The sequence below is a fragment of the Mustela lutreola genome, chromosome 10, assembly GCF_030435805.1.
Source record: "Mustela lutreola isolate mMusLut2 chromosome 10, mMusLut2.pri, whole genome shotgun sequence".
Classification (NCBI taxonomy): domain Eukaryota; kingdom Metazoa; phylum Chordata; class Mammalia; order Carnivora; family Mustelidae; genus Mustela; species Mustela lutreola.
Genome location: NC_081299.1, coordinates 10,744,578 through 10,765,896, shown reverse-complemented (window position 1 = coordinate 10,765,896; position 21,319 = coordinate 10,744,578). Strand labels below are relative to the sequence as shown.

The following is a 21,319-nucleotide window of genomic DNA, read 5'->3' as shown; positions in this document are numbered from 1 at the left end:
TCAGTCTGCCTCAAGAACTGTCCTCAGACATGGCCCCGCCAACATGACACCGTTCTTCTCAGGGATGTTGTTCCTTATATCATAGACTGTCCTCTCTAGGGGAAAATCCACCCTTATTCTAAGAACACTTCTGAGCATTGCCTCTGTGTAGCTCACGGACACCGCGAGCTCGGGGTCTGTGCATTCCAGCTCCCACTGGCTGCCGAAAAGCCCAGTCAAGTGCAGCCTCCCCCTTGGCAGGTAAGAAGGTGGTTCGAGTTGGCACCTTCCTCCTCACTCCCGGCTCTATTTTGTGCCCACTTTCCTCCCCTTCTTGCACCAACTTATTTCATCCTAAGGGCAGAGGGCTTCCTGGGACTCCCCACTCCTCTCTTCTTTTCTTATGACCTGGCTCCAAGTCACCAGGTCACTTAGTGCTCAGGGAGCTTGCTCTGTCAAAACCACACTTGACCTTCCCCAGGCCTTACCTCCAGATAGTGGGCTGGAGGCCTGCCTGTGTCTCAGGTCCATTTGCTCAGACTGCAGGCAAGGGAGGGGCAGGTGTGGGGGAAGGGGAGGGGGTGGAGGTATGTGGCACAGCACAAGGGGCTCGTACCCCCACCAGGTTCTACGCTGTGAACATGCTGTATCTACCTTGTGTCGCTGTGAGAGCAGAAGACCTCTCCATACCTGCCTCTCTTTCTCTTTGAAGGAACAGTTGCAAGGCGTTGATTCTTTTGCATTTCTCTGTTCGTGATCCTCTAAACGTTCCTGAGTGAAAACAGCAGGTGAGCAAGAGAGCATTCAATGTGTCTGGTCCTGTTCCATTCTGGGACGCACCTCCGAGGTTTCTGGGAGACCCTGGGGCTCACTGGAGTTGCGGCAGTGAATGAAGGGTGGGAAGGGCCCCCACCCCCTATCCACCCGCAGTACCGCCCTAACCACGTTTTACTTTCTCGTCCTCACCTGGGCCAAAGGGTACCACCCCTTCCCCTGCCTACCCTGGTCCCCACACTACACGCGACCTACCGATTTCTAGTTCTTGGTCAAAATCAAGCAAGTGACACTGAGCTAATCTGGGTCTTGAGGATGCCTGGGCCCAAGACAGTTTTGGAGGATCCTGATTTAAATAAGATAGTGATGACATCGATGACGCATGTTGAGTAGTTCTGTGTGCTAAGGACCTCGTATCCACTTTCCCCTTCGAGCGAACGCACTAAGCGGGATGCCGCCTTTACTCCCACCTTCCAGATGAAGGATCCGAGCTAATTAAGCACAAGGAAGGTCCAGCCCCACCAACGTTTTGGCCACGCCCCTTGGCCAGGATCTGATTGGCTGTAGGCTTGATTGGCAGGAGAACTGAGGAGCTTCCGCAGCCAGACTCCAGCCTTTCTCACACTTGAAGCCCTAATAAAGGGCCGGGAAGGGGCGTGCGTGCTTCCAAATGGCAACTTCTGTGCATTTAAAAATTTCCTCTTGAAAATTCCAGCTTTAACCCATTCATAAAAAGGATCTGAGCTTTTCTTGGCCGTGGCCCTGGCTGTATTCACCAGTCGTAAAGGAGTTTCGCAGAAGAGCCGCTGGCTCCAGGCAGCCAGGGAGAGGGCCTTGGGATCTGTGGCCAGTGTCTGGGGCAGGAAGCTCTCGGACAGAAATGCGTCCGAAATTGTTTCTCTCCCCCATAGTAACCATGCTTGCTAGCACTGGGATCTGTCGACATTATGTCACTTAACCCTCTCCATCCAGTTGTTATCGTTTTTGGCGGTGGTTGTCCCGGACTCTGAGATCCAAGGGTCACTCCGGGCCAGAGGTGGGGCTTAAACCCTCTTTGTCAGACTCCCGGACTCCCGAGGCTGCCTCTGAACTGAGAGTCACAGCTGCCTTATCTAGTGATGTGGGAAGTGGAGGAGACTGAGCACCGCCTGGGCCACTGTCATTGTCCCCCTGTCGCATGGAGGGAGCTCGAGTTCAGAGTGGGTGAACACAAGGTTCTCTGGGAATGCCCAGCCCTGAAGCTGTCATATCAAGGCTCACCGCCACAGCCAAAGGTATGAGCATGGAAGTGTGATTCCAGCAAGTTCAGCTTGGTGAAGAGATGTTCAAACATGCAAACTAAAAACTGTATCTTACTTTGAAAAACATTTTTTTTTTTTTTGAGGGTACTGGTTTGGAACTCAAAGGGAGTAATTTCATTACCTAGTGGTTCAACCACAGCTTCTCTATGAATGGGTGAACTTTTATACATGAGACTGGAAACATTAAGGGTCCTTGTGAAAATGTTGGGCATAAAACTTAAAAAGGAATCCTATTTTCCTTGAACTTCCATTTAAAGGACAGCTTTACTCCTTGGCAGGAACTGCGGCCAAGACAGACGTATACAAGTTCCCTTTAGAATCCAGATGTATACAAGTCCCCTTTATGGGTTTTTATTTCCCGACACACAGGAATTTCTGACAACGTATTAATAACAAACCTTAAGTTCGAACCCAAGCGCTGGAATGAAAAGTGGAGGGTGAAGGGGGGGCTCCCAGAAAGGGACGCGCAGAGAGCACCAGGTGTGGAGAAGCCCCTGGAGCTGGGGAGGGCACGTGGCGCGGAGGTAGTCCCCTTTCTGTTGCGGGGTAGCGAGGTGACGCTGCTCTCTGCCAGCCTCTCTGAATGGGCGGCTGGGCGCCAGCATCCCTCGAAGGGTCCATGGGAGAGATGAAGCGTGCAGTGTGGGGCAGGTGCCCGCCACTCGGGAAGTGCTAGTGAACGGTGCCATCAGCGCGGCCGTGATTGTGGCTATAGTTTTCGTAATGTTTCCCTAAACTGTGAAGTCCCTGAATTTGAATGTTCCCAGCTCCAGCTCTTCTGGGGACACAGAGGCAGGTTCAACTTGGCCATCTTAGACCCTCCCGCACAGAAGGATGTCTAGTGTCCGACAGGCTGGCAAGGCCCTTGCATTGTGTATGAATGAGGCAGCTCATGAATAATGCATGCAGAGCCTGATTATGTAAATCCTCAGGTTTCCTTACATTTTTAGCCAGCACATGACAATGGCCTTTTTTGGGCCCTTTGCTGTCCCATTCTGTGGTCTGGTGTTTCGCCTTTGGGGACTAGCCTGCCAAGTCCTGGGGAGGACCGGGATGGGGAGGGAGACTGAGGGAGGGGTGACCTCTCCAGAGTGCACATCAAAGGAAAAGTCAGAGCTCTGTCACTGGCCCAGCTCTCCCTGACTTTGCGTGGCGTGAAAGGAAATTGTCCTTGCCTGAAGCCTGTGATGTTTGATTCAGAGCCATGGATGCTAGGAACCCCGCATCTGGGGCTCCCTGAGAGCAGGGTGGCTGCTTTCATTTCCAGGGCTATAGGCCAGGGAGCCTGTTGTCTGGAGGGTTTGCAGGATAGAGGAGGGCAACTTCCTGCAAGGAACTGATCTAACCGGAGCCTCCTGGTTGTGGGGGAGGGCATCCTTCTAGAGCCTTCTGCGGCTTGGCCTCCTTAGAGCTTATACAGGCAACGCACACATAAACATGCACACATGCAAACGCACATACAAACATACACACAGAAACACACAGCGCATATGCGTGCACACTTCTATACTCTTGCCCACACGCCAGCACGCATGCACAAATACACAGCCCTGAGTCAGGAAAACCAACATTTACAAGAAGAATGGAGAGAGGCCAGCAGAGAACACAGGAACTAGGGTCAGAGGTCCCGGGGCTGGGTCTAGCTCCGCTTACCAGCTACAATGTGAATTTGGGCAAGTCTCTTAACTTTCCGAGGCTCGGTTTCCTCATCTGTAAAAGGGGGGTCCTCAGAGCAACCCGGCCAAGCTACCAAGGCATTAGTAACCCCGACTGGGGCTGCAAGGCCCGGGCGCCCATGCCTCTGCATGGTCATGAGACGGCGACTGTGGTCATTTTCCTTGTTTGCCTGATCTTAGCCTTGACACCTGCTCTACCTCTGGCAAGAGTTAAGAATGAGGGAGAGTCTGGTTGGGAAATGGGTGCAGGAGTGAGGGCTCCTGGGTATAACCTGCAGAGAAGACAGGAGAGCCACTCTGCCGACCACCGAGCCGGCCCAGGTCTGCTGGGGCACTTCCAAAGCGTTTGTTTGGGGGCAGGTCATGGTGCCTGGTTGTCAGCCACGACTCTCCTGGGTCTGAGGCAAAGCCTGCCCCGGCCACCACAAGGGCAGGCCTCTGGCCACGTGGAGGACAGCAGCGTCCACCTGCCAGGGCCAAGCCCTGGGCTGATGCTTTAGAGGCAGCACAAGTGTCCCTCAGCTTCTGAAACCACATGGCCCGTGAGTTCACACTGCAAGAGCTTGGACAGGGAGGGTGCCTGCCTCGTGAGCAGCCTTCCCAACAACCCTGCAAGGCAGGTGCCCTCAGCTCCAGTTCCCGGTGAGGAAGCAAGGCTCAGAGAAGGGAATGGATTTGCACGAAGCCACAGGGTTAGCGAGTGGGAGGATGTGAACCCAGGACTGACTCTCCTGTGCCGTGTGAGAGAGGAGATAACAAGGCAAGGGGTGGAGGTGGCTTGGGCGGGATCATCAGCCTGAGTCTCGAATCTTGGTTTCTCAAGGCGATGTTTCTACCCAGTTCATGCTGCGAGACAGATCTCTCCTCCTCCTGTCTTTCCTCTGGGGTTCCCAGAGCCCGGAACACATACCCGCCCATGCCTCTGGTACACACACTCTGACTCTCCTTTGCAACTTGGTGTAGAAGTCACCACTTGGAAAGCACGCGTGGAGTGCTCTGGGCTGGATGGGTGCCCGCCTCTGGGTGCCGTAGCCTGAGCACCCGTTAGGCAGGGACTTTCAATCCTTAAATCATCCTGAAGTCAGCTCTTTACCTGTCTGTTCTGCACTAAAGGATCTGGTCTTCAAGGACATCCATCCATCATCCCCCCATCCTCCATCCAAACATCCGATATTTACTGGATGCCACCTACGTTCCCAGCACTCAGAACAGTGAACCCAAATCTTAATTCACAGATCTCTTGTTCATCTATGTATCCCTACCACCTGGAAGAACCTAAAAATTCAAACAATAGCTACGATTTAAAAAGATACAGATGAGCTAGATTGTGAGTTTCAGAGAGGTTGAGGAACCCACCTGGGGTGACACAGTAAGTGGTAGAGCTAGGATCTGACGCTAGGTGCATCTGAGATGCTAAAGCCATTCTGTCGTCTCCCTTTGCCTTAGTAGATGCGTTCTGTGCTGCCCGCACCCCCTGGGCCCTCCCTTCGCTGTTTCTAAAGGGAGCCAAGGGGCCGCAGCCTCTGAGGTTCGGCCCCAGGCCAGGAGCCCTCACCTTCTGCTGCCGGATGGCCCTGTTGATCCGCTTCTCCTGGTGCAGCTGGTGCTCCGTGCGCTGTAGAGCCTCCTTCAGCAGAGCCTTCTCCTCCGCCTCCTTGTAGATGCTGTCCTCCAGCTTCGCCATCTGCGACTGGTACATCTGCACGGACACTTTGCTCTGCCTGAGCGCACGGGACAGACACAGTTGGTTTTCCCCTCCTCTTTCTCAACCGTGTCCCCAGCCTGGGAGGGTCTCAGAACGCTTCTGTCTGCGGCTAACTTGGTGGCTTCATGGCGAGCAGATGTGGGGCGTAGATAGTAGAACGAATAGCCCACTGGGTACCTAGTGTAGCAGGAGGGTATGCTGCCAGACCCCCCCATTTCCCAGGGAGGGCACAGGGGAACTGCGGCCACTGGAATAGGGCGAGCTGTGGAAAGTACCTAAGGGGAGCCCTAAGTCGAGATTCATAAGAGGTGCAGCTCGTTTGTAGAGACAGAACGAACACTGAGCACCTTGGCCGCCGCTTTCTCATGGACAGACTTGCCTCTGTCGGGCCCTAGTCATCGCCCCCCGCACTCCCAGCCTCTGCTCCCCTCCCCCAAGTCCTCTGCCTGCCCCGGACCTCTGTCTGTCCCTGCCCTGAGGTTCAGCCGTGAGAATGGACAGTTGGCCCTTTTTGCGCGGTCACCGGCAGTACCTGAGCTGTTCAATGTCTTTCTCGTATCCTCTCAAAAGCTCCTCTTTTCTCTCCAGCCGGTTCTTGAGTTGGGTGATCTTATCGAACACCAGATCGAGGTCCCTTTGTCGGAGCTGGTTGACTCTCTCTCTCTCTTTGGCGGAGAGGTATTTCATGGATATGTGACCGGACATGTCCTTGATGTTCATCAGACTCCCGAGGGTCTTGCTCATGTCCATGTACTGTAAGGAAAGTGTCGGCTGGTAAAGGGCCTGGCCCAAGGCTGCTGGTGGCTGCTTTGAGGAAGCCAACATCTAATTCTGTGTTGTTCATTCTCTACAACTGCCGAGAACACAGCTGTGCTTGGAAGCCAGAGCCGCTGGGCTTTGCAGTAAGTCTTTCATTTACTCCACATCCCTTTACTCTATGCCTTTTTGAGAACCAGGAGGAAAAGCGACAGCAGGCGTAAACATTCATTCTAACTGCCTAGTTTTTCAAGGAATTGGACTATGCCACGTCTGACCCATGCTGGGAGAGTAGATAGGTCTTGTGGAGCTATTATTACAACTAAATACACGTGTGAGGCTGCTGTTTAGTTATACTCTCCGGAGGTTAATGGTGACTGCGGGGGACCCAGCTTGGGACAGGAGGGGACGGTGCTGTAGGTACCTACCAGCTTTTCACTGAGATCTAAAGCCTCAGCCACATCCATTTTCCCTGACTTTTCCATGGGCGGGATGGCTGAGTTGATGGCTGAGTTGGCAAGGCCACTCTGAGGCTGAAATGAAAAAGAGGTGAAACTCCCTTGGCAAGCCATTGTGAATGTCTCTATCCTGGAGCTAAAACACCGTGGTTACCAAAGAATGACTCGAAAGAGCTGATTTTCGTTTCACTTCCTGACCAGCCCGTCTGATTCCTCTGTCAACTGCTTTCTGGTAACTGTGCTCCCACCCTTCAGAGCGGGAGTCTCACTTGCCTTGTTCTCTGGTTCCTTACTGTCTGTCTTCCCTCTGGACCAGCAGCTCTCAGTCAAGGGTGATTTCGTCCACCCTCCCCTGCATGCCCCAGGACCTTTGTCAATGCCGGGATACATTTTGGTTGTTGCAGCTTGAGGTGGGGAGTGCTACCGGCATCCAGAGGGTGGAGGGCAAGGATGCTGCTAACCATCCCACAGTACATAGGATGGCCTCCCAAACAAAGAATTACCTGCCCTCAAATACCCATAGTGCTCAGGTTGAGAAGCCCCAGTCTAGATGGCAAGCTTCATAAAAACGGAGGTCATGTTGCTCCTTGCTCACTATTCCATTTCTTGTGCCCAGCATGGCACCTGACACAGAGTGGCCGAGAAAATAGCTTTCCTCCTTTTATTAAAGGAATCTCATTTTTTAGGCAACAGAAACTATACTGTCACCAAATTTGGCCAAACCTTCTCCCAGTGCTGGAAGCTGCCGGCCAAGCATCCCTTCAGACTCACTCCAGAAACAATGCCCAATGGTGTTCCCAGCTGTGCACTCACAACCACCCTCTCAGCCAGCTGGCTGCTGAAAGTCCCTACTGACTGGACGGAAAAGCCACCAGACCGATCAGGGAGTCTGAAGGACCACAAATAGCTATAATAAATCTCCCTAAAAAGCAAACTGGGTTTTAAGTGCTTGCCACGAGCATCTCTTGGCCCACAGCATTTGCTGGCACTCTACTGTAAACCTCTGAGATTAAAAAAAAACCCAACTACAAAAATGTAAAGGCTCAGAAAGTGATTATGACAGACAAGCGTGGGCTATTTGTCTCTATGTCTGTAGCGCTGAGCATGAAGGAGGGGATATGACAATGACAGAGCATGAACTACCACTCAGCATCCCCATCCCTGGGTAGTGTCCTCTGTACCCCGCTCCGGGGTCCCCTTCTTTTCCTGGTGGTGACCTAAGGCAGAGTCTGATCTACAAGGTTCGAGCACACAGTCCCCGTGCCCTTCTCTGCAGACTAGCAGGGAGCTAGACACAGGCCTGGGTCCATCAGACATTATGCTGTGACCTTGGGTGACATACTTGGCTGCCCGAAGTCTTAACTTTCCTTATCTGTAGAATGGGCATTATGATAGTAACCCCAGCACAAGGCTGTTGGGCCGAATGATAAATGATGGCTTAGCCCAGATGTCAGCGAGCCTTCCTCCTACTCCTTCTCTTCTTTTAATTTCCATTATTGGCAACCTTGGAGGATTGAGGTCTTCTGAGCAGGTTGGGGGCTCTCCTGTTCTGTGGTGTTGGTCATGGCATAGGGTCAGTGCTAGGCGGGAAGGTAAATCTTGGAAGCAGGTCAGGATATGAGAGCCCGCTGAGCTCCCACCTGGAGACTGCTCCTCTACTTCCACCTTCAGAGAACGAGAGCTTATCCAGAAAGCCAACACATTCCTGAAGACCCACATCCCTACAAGTGTCTGGAGAGATTGTGCAGGGGAATGCTGGTACAGCATGATGACTTTGTTACGGCTTCTGAAAGCCCCTGCCCAGTTTAGGTCCCGCTGTGGCAGCAAGCCATGCCCAGCGGGTTCTGTGATTGACGCTGACCTGAGGTGTCCATTGTCAAGTGTCAATCAATCAGGCGCCCATCAAATATCCAGTTAGGGTACAGGGCATCTTCAACATAACAGTCAAATCACTTCTGAAAATCCTAGCAAATAAAACTATTTCCCTTAAGAGAGGAAGCTTTTCTCAAGGGACACTATCTAAATACTATTAAACAATCCTAACAGCTATCACTTATTGTTTGCTGTGAGCCAGACGTGGGGATAAGCACTTAGCTCAGCCACCTCTAGGTTCTCAACAGTTCGCAGCTGGGAAGGGGAGGCCCAGGAAGGCTAGGAGCCCGCCCGAGGTCACGCAGGTGGCCAGGCTAGCATTCTGACACGGGTCCCTCTGTCTCTACTGCTACTCTTTATGTGTTCATGTTTCTCAGTTTGCTGTGAAAAGCAAACTTCAGGCAAACTCATGGCATAACGTTAAAAATCAGCCTGTTGAATATTTCCTGCAGGATATATATATAACACATCACGTGGAAAGGAGGGCCCGCCAGTCTCGGGACCACTGTCAGTACAATGATTTAACACGCTGGGCATGAATGGAAAGCAACCTCTCTGTTCAGACCTGGGGCTGCTGGTTCAGCAAAGCCCCGAGCAGGCGGTGCAGACACTGGGCTCCCAGGGAGGCCTGGCCCCGAACCACTGACGTGCACGGCCGTGCCAGGGCACCCGGCTAGCGTCTGCCCTCGCGCCCACCCTCTCCACGTGTCACTGCAGAGAGAAACGTTCTTTGGTTACCGCTGCGATCTCTATTCTTGAGAGAGTTGGCATATCAGGTTTTGCGTCCAATAATTTCTGGACATTTTTTTCCATTCTGACCGTCTTTAAGTCTAGATAGGATTCAGTCAGCGGGTCCTTATGATCTATAAAATAAATAATTGAGAGTCAAAAGAAAGGGTCAGGAAGAAGTTATTGCATGTAATAATCACAGTTGCCGGGGCGCCTCGGTGGCTCAGTGGGTTAAGCCTCTGACTTCAGCTCACGTCATGATCAGGGTCCTGGGATTGAGCCCCGTGCTGGGGGTCCCCGCTCACAGCCAGGAGCCTGCTGCTCCCTTTCCCTCTGCCTCTCCCCTCACCAGTTCATGCCCCCCACCCCTCTTAAATAAATAAAATCACAGATGCTGTTTCCTGGACCTTCCTGCAGGCCAGCGCTGATCTCCCTTGGCACGTGAGAAATAGGCCTAGACGGGTAAATGGCTTGTCCAAGGTCACACATAGCTAGCAGGCGGTTGGGGCCTCTCAGGAGCCAGTGCTGAGACATGGAGGGTGAACTCTCAGCCACAGGAACAAGGATGGAACTTGAACCCCGGCTTCTGGGTCCTAGCCCAGCACTACCCCCAGCAGCAGGTGCAGTGTCTTGAGAATGCCATCCCTTCTAAACAGAGTATTCTAGGAGGTTCCCCAAGGCTGATCCTCGAACTGTTAGTCCATGACAAAGTTCCCACCAGGCCACAGCGAAATAAGAAAAAGGACAATGTAGTGAGTTTTTCATGAAATCCCATTTATTTAAGATCAAGGCTTGCCCTTGACTCTGAGATCATGCCTGCCATCTTTCCTTGTATTACAACGTCCTTTCGGTTATGAAGTGATGGGACAGAAGACGGTGGTCCTGGCCGAATGTCAGTGCCCAGAGTGACCTCTAGAGCCTGGGGCTCAGGGATCTGAGCAGGGAGAAGGAGACCAGCAGGGAGAGCACTTACTTGATGAGCAGGCCTTCTCGAGCTCCTTAATTCGTGCACGCAGTTCAGACAAGGCCTTTTTCTGACGCTGAATGATTTCCTCATGTCGGGACCCTTTGCACTTGGCCCCGAGATCACTGAAGGATTGTTCCTGTAGCCAGAATGGTGCAGAGGACAGCTTTGTTAGGGGTCAGAATCTCTCTATCCCTTATATTCCGAGAAACACGTACAACTCATGACTAGCAGAGACCCTGTCACTTAGTACCTTGGAAGCTACTGTAAGGGGAGTCAGCGCAGAAGGAATTTAAATTTTTCATTTCAAATATAAAGTCACATCTAGGAAGATTTCCAACTCTCTTACCTACTTAGCATATCTATGAATAAAACCCCTCTCTGTGTTCCCTCCCCGTGTTTTATATTTTCTTCTAATATTCTTCTAAGCTTGGGTTTCCATTTGTTGTCCTTTGGGTCTTGCCTCAGAATAATCACATCAAATTCTGCTCCAGGAGGGGCATTTTTAGATAAGAACACATGGTTACTTTCTTCTTGACTGCCAATAAGGATGGCTCTTTAATATTTGCTAGGGGGAATTTGATAGATTGGCTCCCGGTTGGTCTGGAGAAAGGGAGACCTTCCTTTGAGACTTCTGGAGGTCCTCCTGTCCAACAGAACTTTCCGGGATGAGGGGCGGGTTCCACTTCTTGCACTCTCCAATATGCCGGCCACCAGGCACAGAGCTAGCATAGAGCTTATGAAGTGCATAGACAAGGAGAGGTCTTCTCTCTCTTTTAAGGGTCATGAGCACCTTTCAGATTTAGAAGAATGGAAGGTTGCAACTTTTGGAAAAATTCCCAGAGTCACAAAAATTTGCATATAGGGGTGCCTGGGTGACTCAGTTGGTTGAGTGTCTCACTCTTGATTTTGGCTCAGGTCAGGATTTCAGGGTCCTAGGACTGTGCCCTGCATCGGGGTCCTCACTCAGAGGGGAGTCTGCTGGAGGATTCTCTCTCTCTCTCTCCCTGCTGCTCTCTCTCTCTCAAATACATATTTAAAAAATTTGCATACAGATTCTGGAGGTTCAGGGCCTCCCGAAGCCCAGTAATAGACTCTATGTGTCACATGGGCTCTGTGAGAGCCAAATCTTTTGTCTCCATTGGAGACTGTGGTGTTCCCAGGGCCCACACTGTGCCCGAGCTTAGTAGTTGGTTAACAATTATGGAGCCTGAATGAAATGAGGTCAGAAACAGGAGTGGGAAGGAGCTTGTTCCGGCTTTCTGGCTGGGACCAGGGCTCAGCAGCAAAAGGAAGGGGGTTCTCCACCCATGGCTGCATTCAGTAGGACCTCACTTGACCCTGACACTGTCTTCGGCCTGCTGAGAGTCTCCGTGGCTGGTCCACTCTTCTCGGGTTGATTCTACACAGACCCCGCTGTCTTTGAGGATGTATGTTTGCCCCAGAATGGGTGTGTGTGTGTGTATGTGTGTGTGTGTGTAAGAGTGTGGAGGGGAGGGGAGGGTCCACTGACCTGTGGGTGGGGCAGCCACAGCAGCAAGGCTCGGTGATGGCTGTTATTCTATCTGCAGATTATGCCTGAGCTCGATGTGACCCTTACTCAGGGCTCTTCTGGGAATTTGTTTATTTAGAGAAGAAAATGGAGATTCTTTCCCATACAACTCTGAAGCCCTCTGACCCACTCTGGCTTAGGAAGGAGGAAGTGGCCTGAGTTTGGAAAGCCGATCTGAGAAAGAACAAATACTTTTTTCCTTTTATCTTGCAGCCTCCCTCCCCCATCCTCTCTGGTCAATGCTGCCTCATAGGGAAGCTATCATCTCGGCATCTCGTGGACAGTCCGTTCTAGCAAACTCGTGCGGAGTTGGAGGGAGTCTGGTGTGAGCAGGAGCCCTCTGCGGCCTCCGCTGTGCCCAGCCCTGGGCCTGGCATACAGCAGACACTCAGTGGTTGTTGGAATGAACAAGTATGGGCTGGGTCCTGCGCAGAGAGCTTGGGAATCCGACAGGTCTGAGGCAGGGGCGAACCTCACTCCTGGCCCCGCAGAGCGCAGGGCTCGGGACCGCTGGTGCTGCCCCGAGCACCTTCAGCTTCTGTGAAGGTGCTCTGGACAGTGATGGTGCCAAGGACAGCTGGCGGGGCCACCATGCCCTCTCATTCATGCTGCGTGCAGCCCCGGCTCACTGCTGTTTGGCAGGGGAACGGCATCTTTGAGAAAGCAGGAAGGCAAGCTGACACATTTGGCCCTGTTTCCAAGTGAAAATCCAAAGCCCATTACTGAAATGCCCTGTTCTCCAGTTTCATAAAGCAAAGAGGAAAAGGATGTCCCTGGACTCCAGGAAAGCGGAGGCCTCGAGGAACCACTGCCCCCCCGCAGTCAGCCTTCCTGGGACCACGGGAGGCATCACAGCCCCCGCTGCAGGGCAGAGCGGGAGGGCCACCTTCGGGTGCAGCGTGGAGAAGGCTGCTCTCACTCGGAGACACGCTCCCTGGGTTCTGTGTAGTCGAGACATCCAGGCGTGCAAAGGCTTCTGGGCAGGCGCCCCGAGAGGAGCCACCGCAAGACAGGCATGGAGCAGAACTGGTACGGTTCTTTGGGAAGATCGTCTGGCCCTGTCATGCACAATTTGGGATGCCCTCTGGACCCAGCATTTTCACATCCGGGAATCTGTTCTACATACACACCCGCAAGGACGTTAACTATAACAGCATGGAAAGTAGAGACAGCATCATCAATGTCCATCAATGGGGAACCCGGCGTGGACAAGAGGGAATGCAGTGAAATTCTATGCACCCAATTAAAAGAATGGCTCTTTGGCTTTTATACAGTGTTCAGTGGGAAAAAAAAAAATCACGTTGCAGAATATATGTGGCTTAATACCATTATTTTGCAAAAAGTTCTATTGAATAAACATGCATACATAGATTATGTGTGTTTTGTGCATAAATAAAATTTCTCTCTCTACAGCCCCACGTGGTGGTAGCTGACATGACTCCCACTTTCCCCGATGAGCCAGCCAGCGTACCATGACCTCCCTGGGGTCAGAGTTTCTGGGTGCAGGAGTCCCACCCCGGGATGGAACCCAGGCGGCCTGGAGCGGAGGCTGACCTTTGCACACTGCAGGGTCACGCCTGTGTGAGGAGGGTGAGCGGTCTCTGTGAGGAAAAGGACTGCTGGTGCATAGGCCGAACTGCCGATAGCCGTGACCTCCAGTGGCTGTGTGTGTGTTGGGGGTGGGGACTACCGCTGTTACCGTGCGTATTTCCCATAGGCAAGCCACATTTTTGTAACTTAGAATGAAAATACTTTCAGAAGCAAAGACAGGCACAGTCAGGCTCCTTTTTAACGCCACGCCCCTGCGTGGCCAGGCCCCAGCGGCGCTCACCTCTTGACTGCTCAGGAGAATTTCCGTGTGGACCGGTTCTATCTGCACTGAGATATCACACATCTTGGCCGCATTCCTGGGCTTCTGTTCCTTCTCCTTGTACAGCTGGACTCTGTGTTTCTCTTGGGAGGCCCTAGGGGAGAGAAGATGAGTCACTGGCCAGCAGAATGGCCAGCAACCTGAGGTTCCAGGAACAGCAAGCGACCTTTGGAACCACTGGCAGAACAGAAAAAGGAATTCCATTTGTATAGGTCACTGAAGCCTTCAGGTCTGCGAGTGCCCTGCCCACAGATTTCTAGAGAACTTAGTTTCAGGGGACTTCTGAAATCCTGGCTAGGGCAGCAGACACCTGTCCACCCTTGTTCCCACAGTAAGCCTGCGGGACACCTGCTGGGGCATTTACTGGGGTATCTACTGTGTGTCTGTTCTTTCTAACACTTTGTATGTGTTGACACATACAACACGAACAACACATGTGTTGTATGACAGTCCCATGAGCTGGGGGCTCTCGTTGCCTCATTTCACAGGCAAGGAAGTGACGCAAGCAATTTGCCCATGGTCACGAAGCTTGCCAGTGAAGGTGGGCTGGCTTTGAATCGGGGCAGCCTGTGTCTTTAACCACCATGTGAATCTGTCTTGGCCAGGAGCCATGAGGCATATGAAGCTGCAGGGTAGTCACAAGATGTGGATTTTACTCAACCTTTCTTGGAGAAAACATTCCTCTTATGTCAAAATAAGGATAAGTTGTGGATGAAACTGCAAAGTCACATACAGTTTTTAGCCTAATCCATGAATGACAATGAAATTTCACATTTATTTTAAGCTGACTTCTTTTACCCCAGTTTATACATTTGTTCAATCAATATTTACAAAGTTCCCTCTGGGCCTGCCAGGCACTGTGTGAATGCTAGGGAGTCAACAGCAGGCAAGGTCTCTATGGGGGTCCTTACGGGGAAGGCAGACAGCTAACCAGGCCACAGCACCCCGGCTGTGTGAGAGTGTTGGAGTGCAGGGACTGAGAGACCCTGGGCAGTGTCGGAGCCCTTGGCTGTGTTTGGTGAGGGTAAGTGATGACGGGCTCCCTGAAGAAGGGGCACTAAGCTGAGACCTGTCCTCTGGAATACTCGGCAGGAATGCTTGAGAGGCACAGAATTAAGCAAACTCTGTTTTTTGTTTTGTTTTGTTTTGTTTTTTTAAGATTTTATTTATTTATTTGTCAAAGAGAGAGAGCGAGTGAGAGCGAGCACAGGCAGACAGAGTGGAAGGCAGAGTCAGAGGGAAAAGCAGGCTCCCTGCAGAGCAAGGAGCCCGATGTGGGACTCGATCCCAGGATGCTGGGATCATGACCTGAGTCAAAGGCAGCTGCTTAACCAACTGAGCCACCCAGGCGTCCCAGCAAACTCTGTTTTAAATGATAAATGAAACACATGCTGTCCGTCCATCCGTCCATCTGTCTGTCTGTCCATCCATCCATTCATCCCTTCGCCATTTACCCAGTGACCTCCATGTGCGAGGCTCCCTGGGCACTTGTGGGTGTCTGGGCTCCCTACACCAGGAGGGCCTTCCCACGCACCTGAGCGTCTCCTTGAGGACCCCCAGCTCCCTGTCCTTCCTTTCCACCAGGCCGGTCAGCTGTGCCATCTTTTCCCTGAGTGCTCTCAGCTCGCTGCTTTGCTGCTGGACCAGCGCCACGTTCCGCTCCAGTTCCATCTTCTGCTTTTCATTAAGCTCCCCTGGGAGAGAAGGAAAGCTGGTGGGGGGTGGGGGACGGTCTCCTGCCCCGGGGCTTTGCCAGGGCCATAGCCGATTGGCCAGGCCTATAAGAACCATGCGGTGGGTCCCCTGTCCAGGAATTCTCATGGTGGTGGGCGGCGTTAGTGACAGCCATGGGGATCTTCCTGTGTCTTCACAAATGACAGCAAATCTCTGCCCGACCCCGGCGTTCCAGAAGCTGTCAGGGCCCTGCCTCTGCATCTGTGGCATTTTGGGGCTCCCTGGTTGACCTTCGGCTGTCTGCCTCTAGGTCTATTTGCCTAAGGGTGTTCTTTCTATGGCCTCTGGGGTCTGCTCAGCTCCTGGGTCTGCCAGATGCATCAGCCTCCACCTGAGACAGGTGAGACTGGAATTCACAGCCCGGTTCCCTCACCCCTGCAGAATTCAGCTCCAGCTGCCCACTCTGCCCCTGCCGGACAACACAGCTCTCTTTGGCTTCGTCCCTTTCCTGCCTCTGGTCCATTTCCACTGCTGCTAGTTCCCGGGATCAACTCTCAAATACACTGCTGGCAGCAGCAGCATGACCTCAGGGTCAGCCTCTGGCAAAACCCAAACAGAGATACCTGCATCACCCCAAATTTTCACAGCAACCCTACAGTTGAGCTACTGGCCATGCCCCCACTTCCCAGAAGCAGAAACAGGCTCAGAGATGTAAAGGCACTTGCCGAAACTCATGGGACTAAAAAAAATAGCAGATCAGAAATCGGGTCCAATGTTTCCCAATTCTAGAACTAGACCTGCTAGCCTCTCTACTCCACTGTTTCATACTTTAGTGTGAAAATCACTCTTTGGGGCACCTGGGTGGCTCAGTAGTTAATTGTCTGCCTTCTTCTTGGGTCATAATCCTGGGGTTCTGGAATTGAGTCCCGCATCGGGCTCCCTGCTCAGAGGGGAGCCTGCTTCTCCCTCTCCAGCTCCCCCGCTTGTGTTCCTCTCTCACTATCTCTTTCTGTCAAATAAATAAATAAAATCTTTAAAAACAAAACAAAACAATCAATCTTTGAAAAACTCAGCCATAAATGTCCTGGGGGCATTGAGAGTATAGCCACAGGGGGAGCAAACACCAGTGAAGGTTTGGGGGTGCACAGGGGTTGAGAAGGGCACAAGAGGAGTCTCCTCACCCTCCCTCCACTTCCCCAAACCGAGTTCTGTCTCCTGACTTCCGCCTGCCTGTGCCTTTTGGCTTGATGGAGGCTGGGGTTGGGAAGGGGAAGATGGCTCTAAGAAGCAAAAGAGGGGAGGCAGAAACAAAAGGACAGGGCTGGGTGGGGAGCAGAGAGAAAGAGCAAAGTGGGAACCTTCAGCTAGACTGGTTCGTGGTCTTTGGTCCCCAATGTAGGTGGCTGCTGTGTCCAGCCAGCTCTAGGAAGCAGGCGTGTTGTAGGTGGTTTTATACCAGAGGAAGGGGAGGCGAGGAGAGAGTGCCTTGTTCTAGGTCCCAGAGATGGGGGGTGCTGGGCTTTGTGCCCTCCCTCCCAGACTTTGCCTCCAGAGACAAATCCTCTGAGGCAAAAGGGGATTTTTCCCAAAAAAGAAAGTTGCATTTCAACGCAGAGGTCTGAACCCTCTGAGAATGGTCCCCGTGGCCCCCTGATCGGGCATCTGTCCTGCTGACCGAGGTACAAATGCTCCAATGCTGTGACCACCCAGGAAAGCAGGTCAGCAGAATTTTTAACGCTAAGCTTTCTTAAGCCTGTTCTTTCCTTTCTCGAAGCGGGTCAGGAAGTCAAGAGATGCGGGCAATCATACAAACCTCTCAGATCTGACATTCGGTTGTGAGCTTCTGTGAGGTTTTTCCTTAACCTCATGATGACCTCCTGCTGAGATAGGATTTCCTTCTGAGCGGTCAGCAGATCCCCTCTGAAACTCACAAAGATAGGCCAAGTCAGCTCACCTCAGGCCCTGGGATGTCCCCAGTGCCTGGAAGGGGCCAGCTAGAATCACCAAGTGCTCCTCCTTCAGTGTGGGGCCTCGGGATTCCAGTCCCAGCAAGGGGGAGAAGCATACTCTTTAAAAATTCTCAAAGCAAAAATTCATTTCCATGTAAAAAAAAAAAAATTACAGGAAGATAAGACAGAGGATCCCAGCTGGGTTCAGTCTGAGGCTGAGTGATAACAAATAGTGGCTTACTTCACAAGCGATTAAGTTAAGGTGCACCAAGGGGGTGTGACTTGCCCAGAGCCACACACCTGCAAGGGGCTGAGTTGGCATCTGAACAAAGAGCCACCCAGATCTTTCCATGACACCATCTTGACCTTCTAGAGGATAGAGAAATTCAGATGACAGCGAGAAGACCCCAGACTCGACTCCTTTTTTCCAGGTTCCGATTACGTGGCCGGAAGTGGGGGTTGGGGGGCTGGTCTCTGGCCCGGTATGCACACACCCCTCAGGTACTCACATCAAGGTGTCACACACTTCATCTTTGACACTGCTGTCCACTGGAGGCGTCGGTGGGGGGTCTCGCTGCATTACCTCCTCCTGGGCTGAATCAGAGGAGCCCGTGAGGGTCATTATAGTCTGCAAGCAGCCACTGCTCTCCCTCCCCGGGGCTTATAAACACATCTGCGTCTTTTCCAACTTAGCCACCCCCGCTACAGCCTGCCACTTTCTCTGCCTAATGAGCCCCACCATGGGTTCTGTGGGACAGGATGGGACCCCCCATGCAGGAGCTCATGAAATCTTTCCAGCTACTCAATGAACAAGGGATCATGAACTCCACTTATAGGGGAGGAAAGGGGGATAGGAGAGACAGAACCTGGCAGTTCTGGGAAACTGAGTCTCGCTCCATGCCTGGGCCATGGTGCCCTCTTCCTCCTGGGTCACCTGTCAGGGCCATCATTTGATGAACAGCAGGGACCCTGCCTGGCCAGTCCATACGGAATCCCCAGTGCCTAGAATAAGCTTGGGACCTAACAGATGCTCAACAAAGAGTGACAAGTGAATGAAAGCATGAAGTGAGCCCTGCCAGCTTGTCAGCTGGCTGGAGACCAGGACCATGTTTCTCAATCAGGGCTGATATTGCCTCCCTACCCCCAAGGGGACACCTGGCAATGTCCGCAGATGTTTCTGGTAGTCACACTGGGGTGGGGAGTGCTGCTGGCATTTGATGCCGTGGCTGAGCAACACTGGCCCGAGACCTCAACTTCCAGAACTCTTCCCCAAGAGCTCAGCATCTCCGCAGTACATAGCGTCGCCTTGGTCATTTAGGGCAAGTATGTGCTCACAACCCTGAGTTCTTTTCTTAAACCCTTTTGGATTTCTTTTTAAAGCTGGTTATGAAAAGCTGTTAGACGAAGTCGCAAACTCCAGAGGGCAAAAAGAAAGGCCCTGCACGGGATGTTTTCATGCGGAAAAGACACTCGGTGGCATGCCGCCTTTGTCGCCTCTCGGCAGCCTGGCAGCCTGGGCGTCTCTGCTGGCTCACTGGCTTGGCACAAAGGACATCCCGTCCGGTTGCTGTGACCTCTGACTAACCTGGGCCTCGAGGGCCCCAAACCTTGTTGTGTAATAGGAAGAAAATGGTGTCCCAGGGGAAAATGGAGCATTCAAGCGAGGTGTGGCCTTTTCTGGCCCATCATCAGCGTGTGGGGACCCACGGGATAATCAGAACCTGCCCTGAACGCTATGATTTCTGCAGCTTCTCTTTGGACTGACCTGGGTCGCTGTCCTTCAATGTTGCAATCTCTCCTTCTATTTTTTTATGGTGCTCGGTCACTTTTTGGAGTCTTTCTTCGAGGCTCACGATCGTCTGGGAGTGCTGTTTGATTTGCTCCTTATATTCCCTGATTTCTGTTTCAAATCCATGTTTCTGGGAATCCTGTTCTTCCTGGAGGGCCTTCACTGTCTGCTGTTGCAGCTGTATCCGCTCCTCCATGACGAGCTGGGGAAGCAGGGAAGTCATTAGCACGGTCTCGGGAGCCGGGCATGATGCCAAAGGTGACAATACCAGTATGCCCCCTTTGCACCTACAGGCATGGAACTGGACCCATCTCAGGGCCTTTGCACATACTGTTTTCTCTGCCTGGTACTCTCCTCCCCCCAGCTCCTTGCATGGCTGACTCCTTCTCGTGTTTCATGTCTCAAGTCCCATGTCACCTCCTGAGAGAAGCCCTTCCAGGACTGCCTGTCTAGAGGAGAAGACTGAGACACTTTCTATTCCATCTTCTGCTTTCTTTTTCCATGACGTGCTTATCACCATCTGAACGATCTTATTTATTTACCATTCCCACTAGAAGGGGAGCTCCAGGAGAGCAGAAACTTACTTTTCCGTATTTACCGATGTACCCACAGCACCAGTGCCTACATCCCTGCCACAGTATCTAGACCTAAATGCTCAGTAAGTATTTGTTGACTTAAAGAATGAACACTTTTAAAAGAAACAGAGAATGAATTTGTATTTCTTTCTTTAATTTCTTTTTATTTTTTAAAGTCAGTGCCATGCCCAGCTTGAAGGCCAACACGGGGCTTGAACTCATGACCCTGAGATCAAGACGGAGCTGAGGTCAAGAGTCGTATGCTTAACCGACTAAGCTACCCAGTCACCCCAAATTTCTATTTCTTTTTTTTTTTTTTTTTTTTTTTTATTTTTTTTTTTTAAAGATTTTATTTATTTATTTGACAGAGAGAAATCACAAGTAGGCAGAGAGGCAGACAGAGAGAGAGAGAGGAGGAAGCAGGCTCCCTGCTGAGCAGAGAGCCCGATGCGGGACTCGATCCCAGGACCCTGAGATCATGACCTGAGCCGAAGGCAGCGGCTTAACCACTGAGCCACCCAGGCGCCCCCAAATTTCTATTTCTTAAAAGTCAAAATTCCCAATCATCACCAAGAGGGGAGCTGGACCCCTTCCCGCAGCCGCCCTGTCCTTCCTGAGGCTCTTCTTGGGGCTTCTCAATGCCTCATCCTTGCTCCCCGCCTGCTGCTCCGACCACTCATTCCTGGCTCTCCTGACACCAGACTCCTGCTCCTTCTTCCTGGATGACATGTTGGGCCGCAGCCCCAGATCCTGAAACTCAGGCCCACACACCGTTTTAGTGATCATGCCTCCTCTACGCTGAGATGTCGTATCTTGCTTTCTCCCCCAAATCTACAGGACCACCAAAAGTTTGGGGCACATTTGGACTTTGCTGCCCCACCCTCGCCTCAGTCTGAATTCTTTCCCCAGAAGACAGACCCTCCCCGATAAAAGCCACTCTGACCTCCATAGTCCTGTCACCATGTCACCCACAGGCCATCCATACCCTGGGTGCCCCGGCTCGAAGCCCAGCCCCTCCCTCTCCTTGGTGCTCAAGTCCCCTCCATCAGCTTTCAAGTCCTGCCATTTCTCGTGTCTGTCCTTATGGCCACTCCTTCCTGCCCGCTCCTGTGCCACCCCGAGTCTGCAGCTCCTTATGACTCGGGCTATAGACACAGCCACCATGTGCCACAGCCCAAGCTGGCCTCCCCAACTCCAGTCCCTCTCACATTCACTTTGTGCATTTCGGCCAGATGAGTCCTCATGATGTCCTTGCCCACAAACCTGTTGGTTGAATGTATGGATGATAAATGTGTACAGTATTGAGCCCTGATGGTGGAGGGCCTTGAATGCCAAGCTAAAATTTTAAAACATTATCTTAAAGTCTGCGGAATAGTCACTGATTACCAAGGTCTGGGGCTGCTCAGCCCCTCAGTCTGATCCTGTGAGGACCCTGTATTACAACATCTTAGAATGCCTGGAGAGAGAGCACTGTAGCCTCTGTTTGCCTTTCCTTTGAGACCAGTGCTTCTCAATAAAGGGTGATTTTGCCCCCAAAAGGACATTTGGCGAAATCTGAAGATACCGTGGGCTGACGGGTGTGGAGGGAGGATGCTACTAGCATCGAGCAGGTAGAGACCTGGGGCGATGTTATGCACCCCGCGCTACACGGCTGTGCATGAGAAAGGGTGAGTCAGCCTGGGGTACCAGCAGCAGC

At 52.1% G+C, this 21,319-nt stretch overlaps 1 protein-coding gene and 1 long non-coding RNA gene across 12 annotated transcripts in view; one reads left to right on the top strand and one right to left on the bottom strand.

Moving 5' to 3' along the window:
- Window positions 1–21,319, bottom strand: part of FHAD1 (forkhead associated phosphopeptide binding domain 1) — a 129,830-nt gene that overhangs the window by 7,030 nt on the left and 101,481 nt on the right. For 10 of the 11 annotated variants that reach the window (XR_009345089.1, XM_059136013.1, XM_059136010.1 and 7 more), the window contains 11 exons: window positions 19,025–19,250; window positions 17,769–17,853; window positions 17,124–17,230; window positions 15,171–15,330; window positions 13,598–13,730; window positions 10,224–10,353; window positions 9,260–9,384; window positions 6,620–6,724; window positions 5,968–6,188; window positions 5,286–5,451; window positions 670–750 (listed from right to left, as the gene is read on the bottom strand). Coding sequence is in view for 10 of the 11 variants with exons in the window: in XM_059136013.1 (XP_058991996.1) it covers window positions 670–750; window positions 5,286–5,451; window positions 5,968–6,188; window positions 6,620–6,724; window positions 9,260–9,384; window positions 10,224–10,353; window positions 13,598–13,730; window positions 15,171–15,330; window positions 17,124–17,230; window positions 17,769–17,853; window positions 19,025–19,250 (1,539 nt within the window). In the remaining variant the exon portion in view is untranslated. The remainder of the gene's footprint in view (window positions 1–669; window positions 751–5,285; window positions 5,452–5,967; window positions 6,189–6,619; window positions 6,725–9,259; window positions 9,385–10,223; window positions 10,354–13,597; window positions 13,731–15,170; window positions 15,331–17,123; window positions 17,231–17,768; window positions 17,854–19,024; window positions 19,251–21,319) is intronic. The other variant, XM_059136019.1, reaches the window with a different exon arrangement.
- Window positions 19,635–20,953, top strand: LOC131809220 (uncharacterized). The gene is made up of 3 exons (XR_009345090.1): window positions 19,635–19,706; window positions 19,800–19,907; window positions 20,146–20,953. It is a non-coding gene; the product is annotated as an uncharacterized LOC131809220 (long non-coding RNA).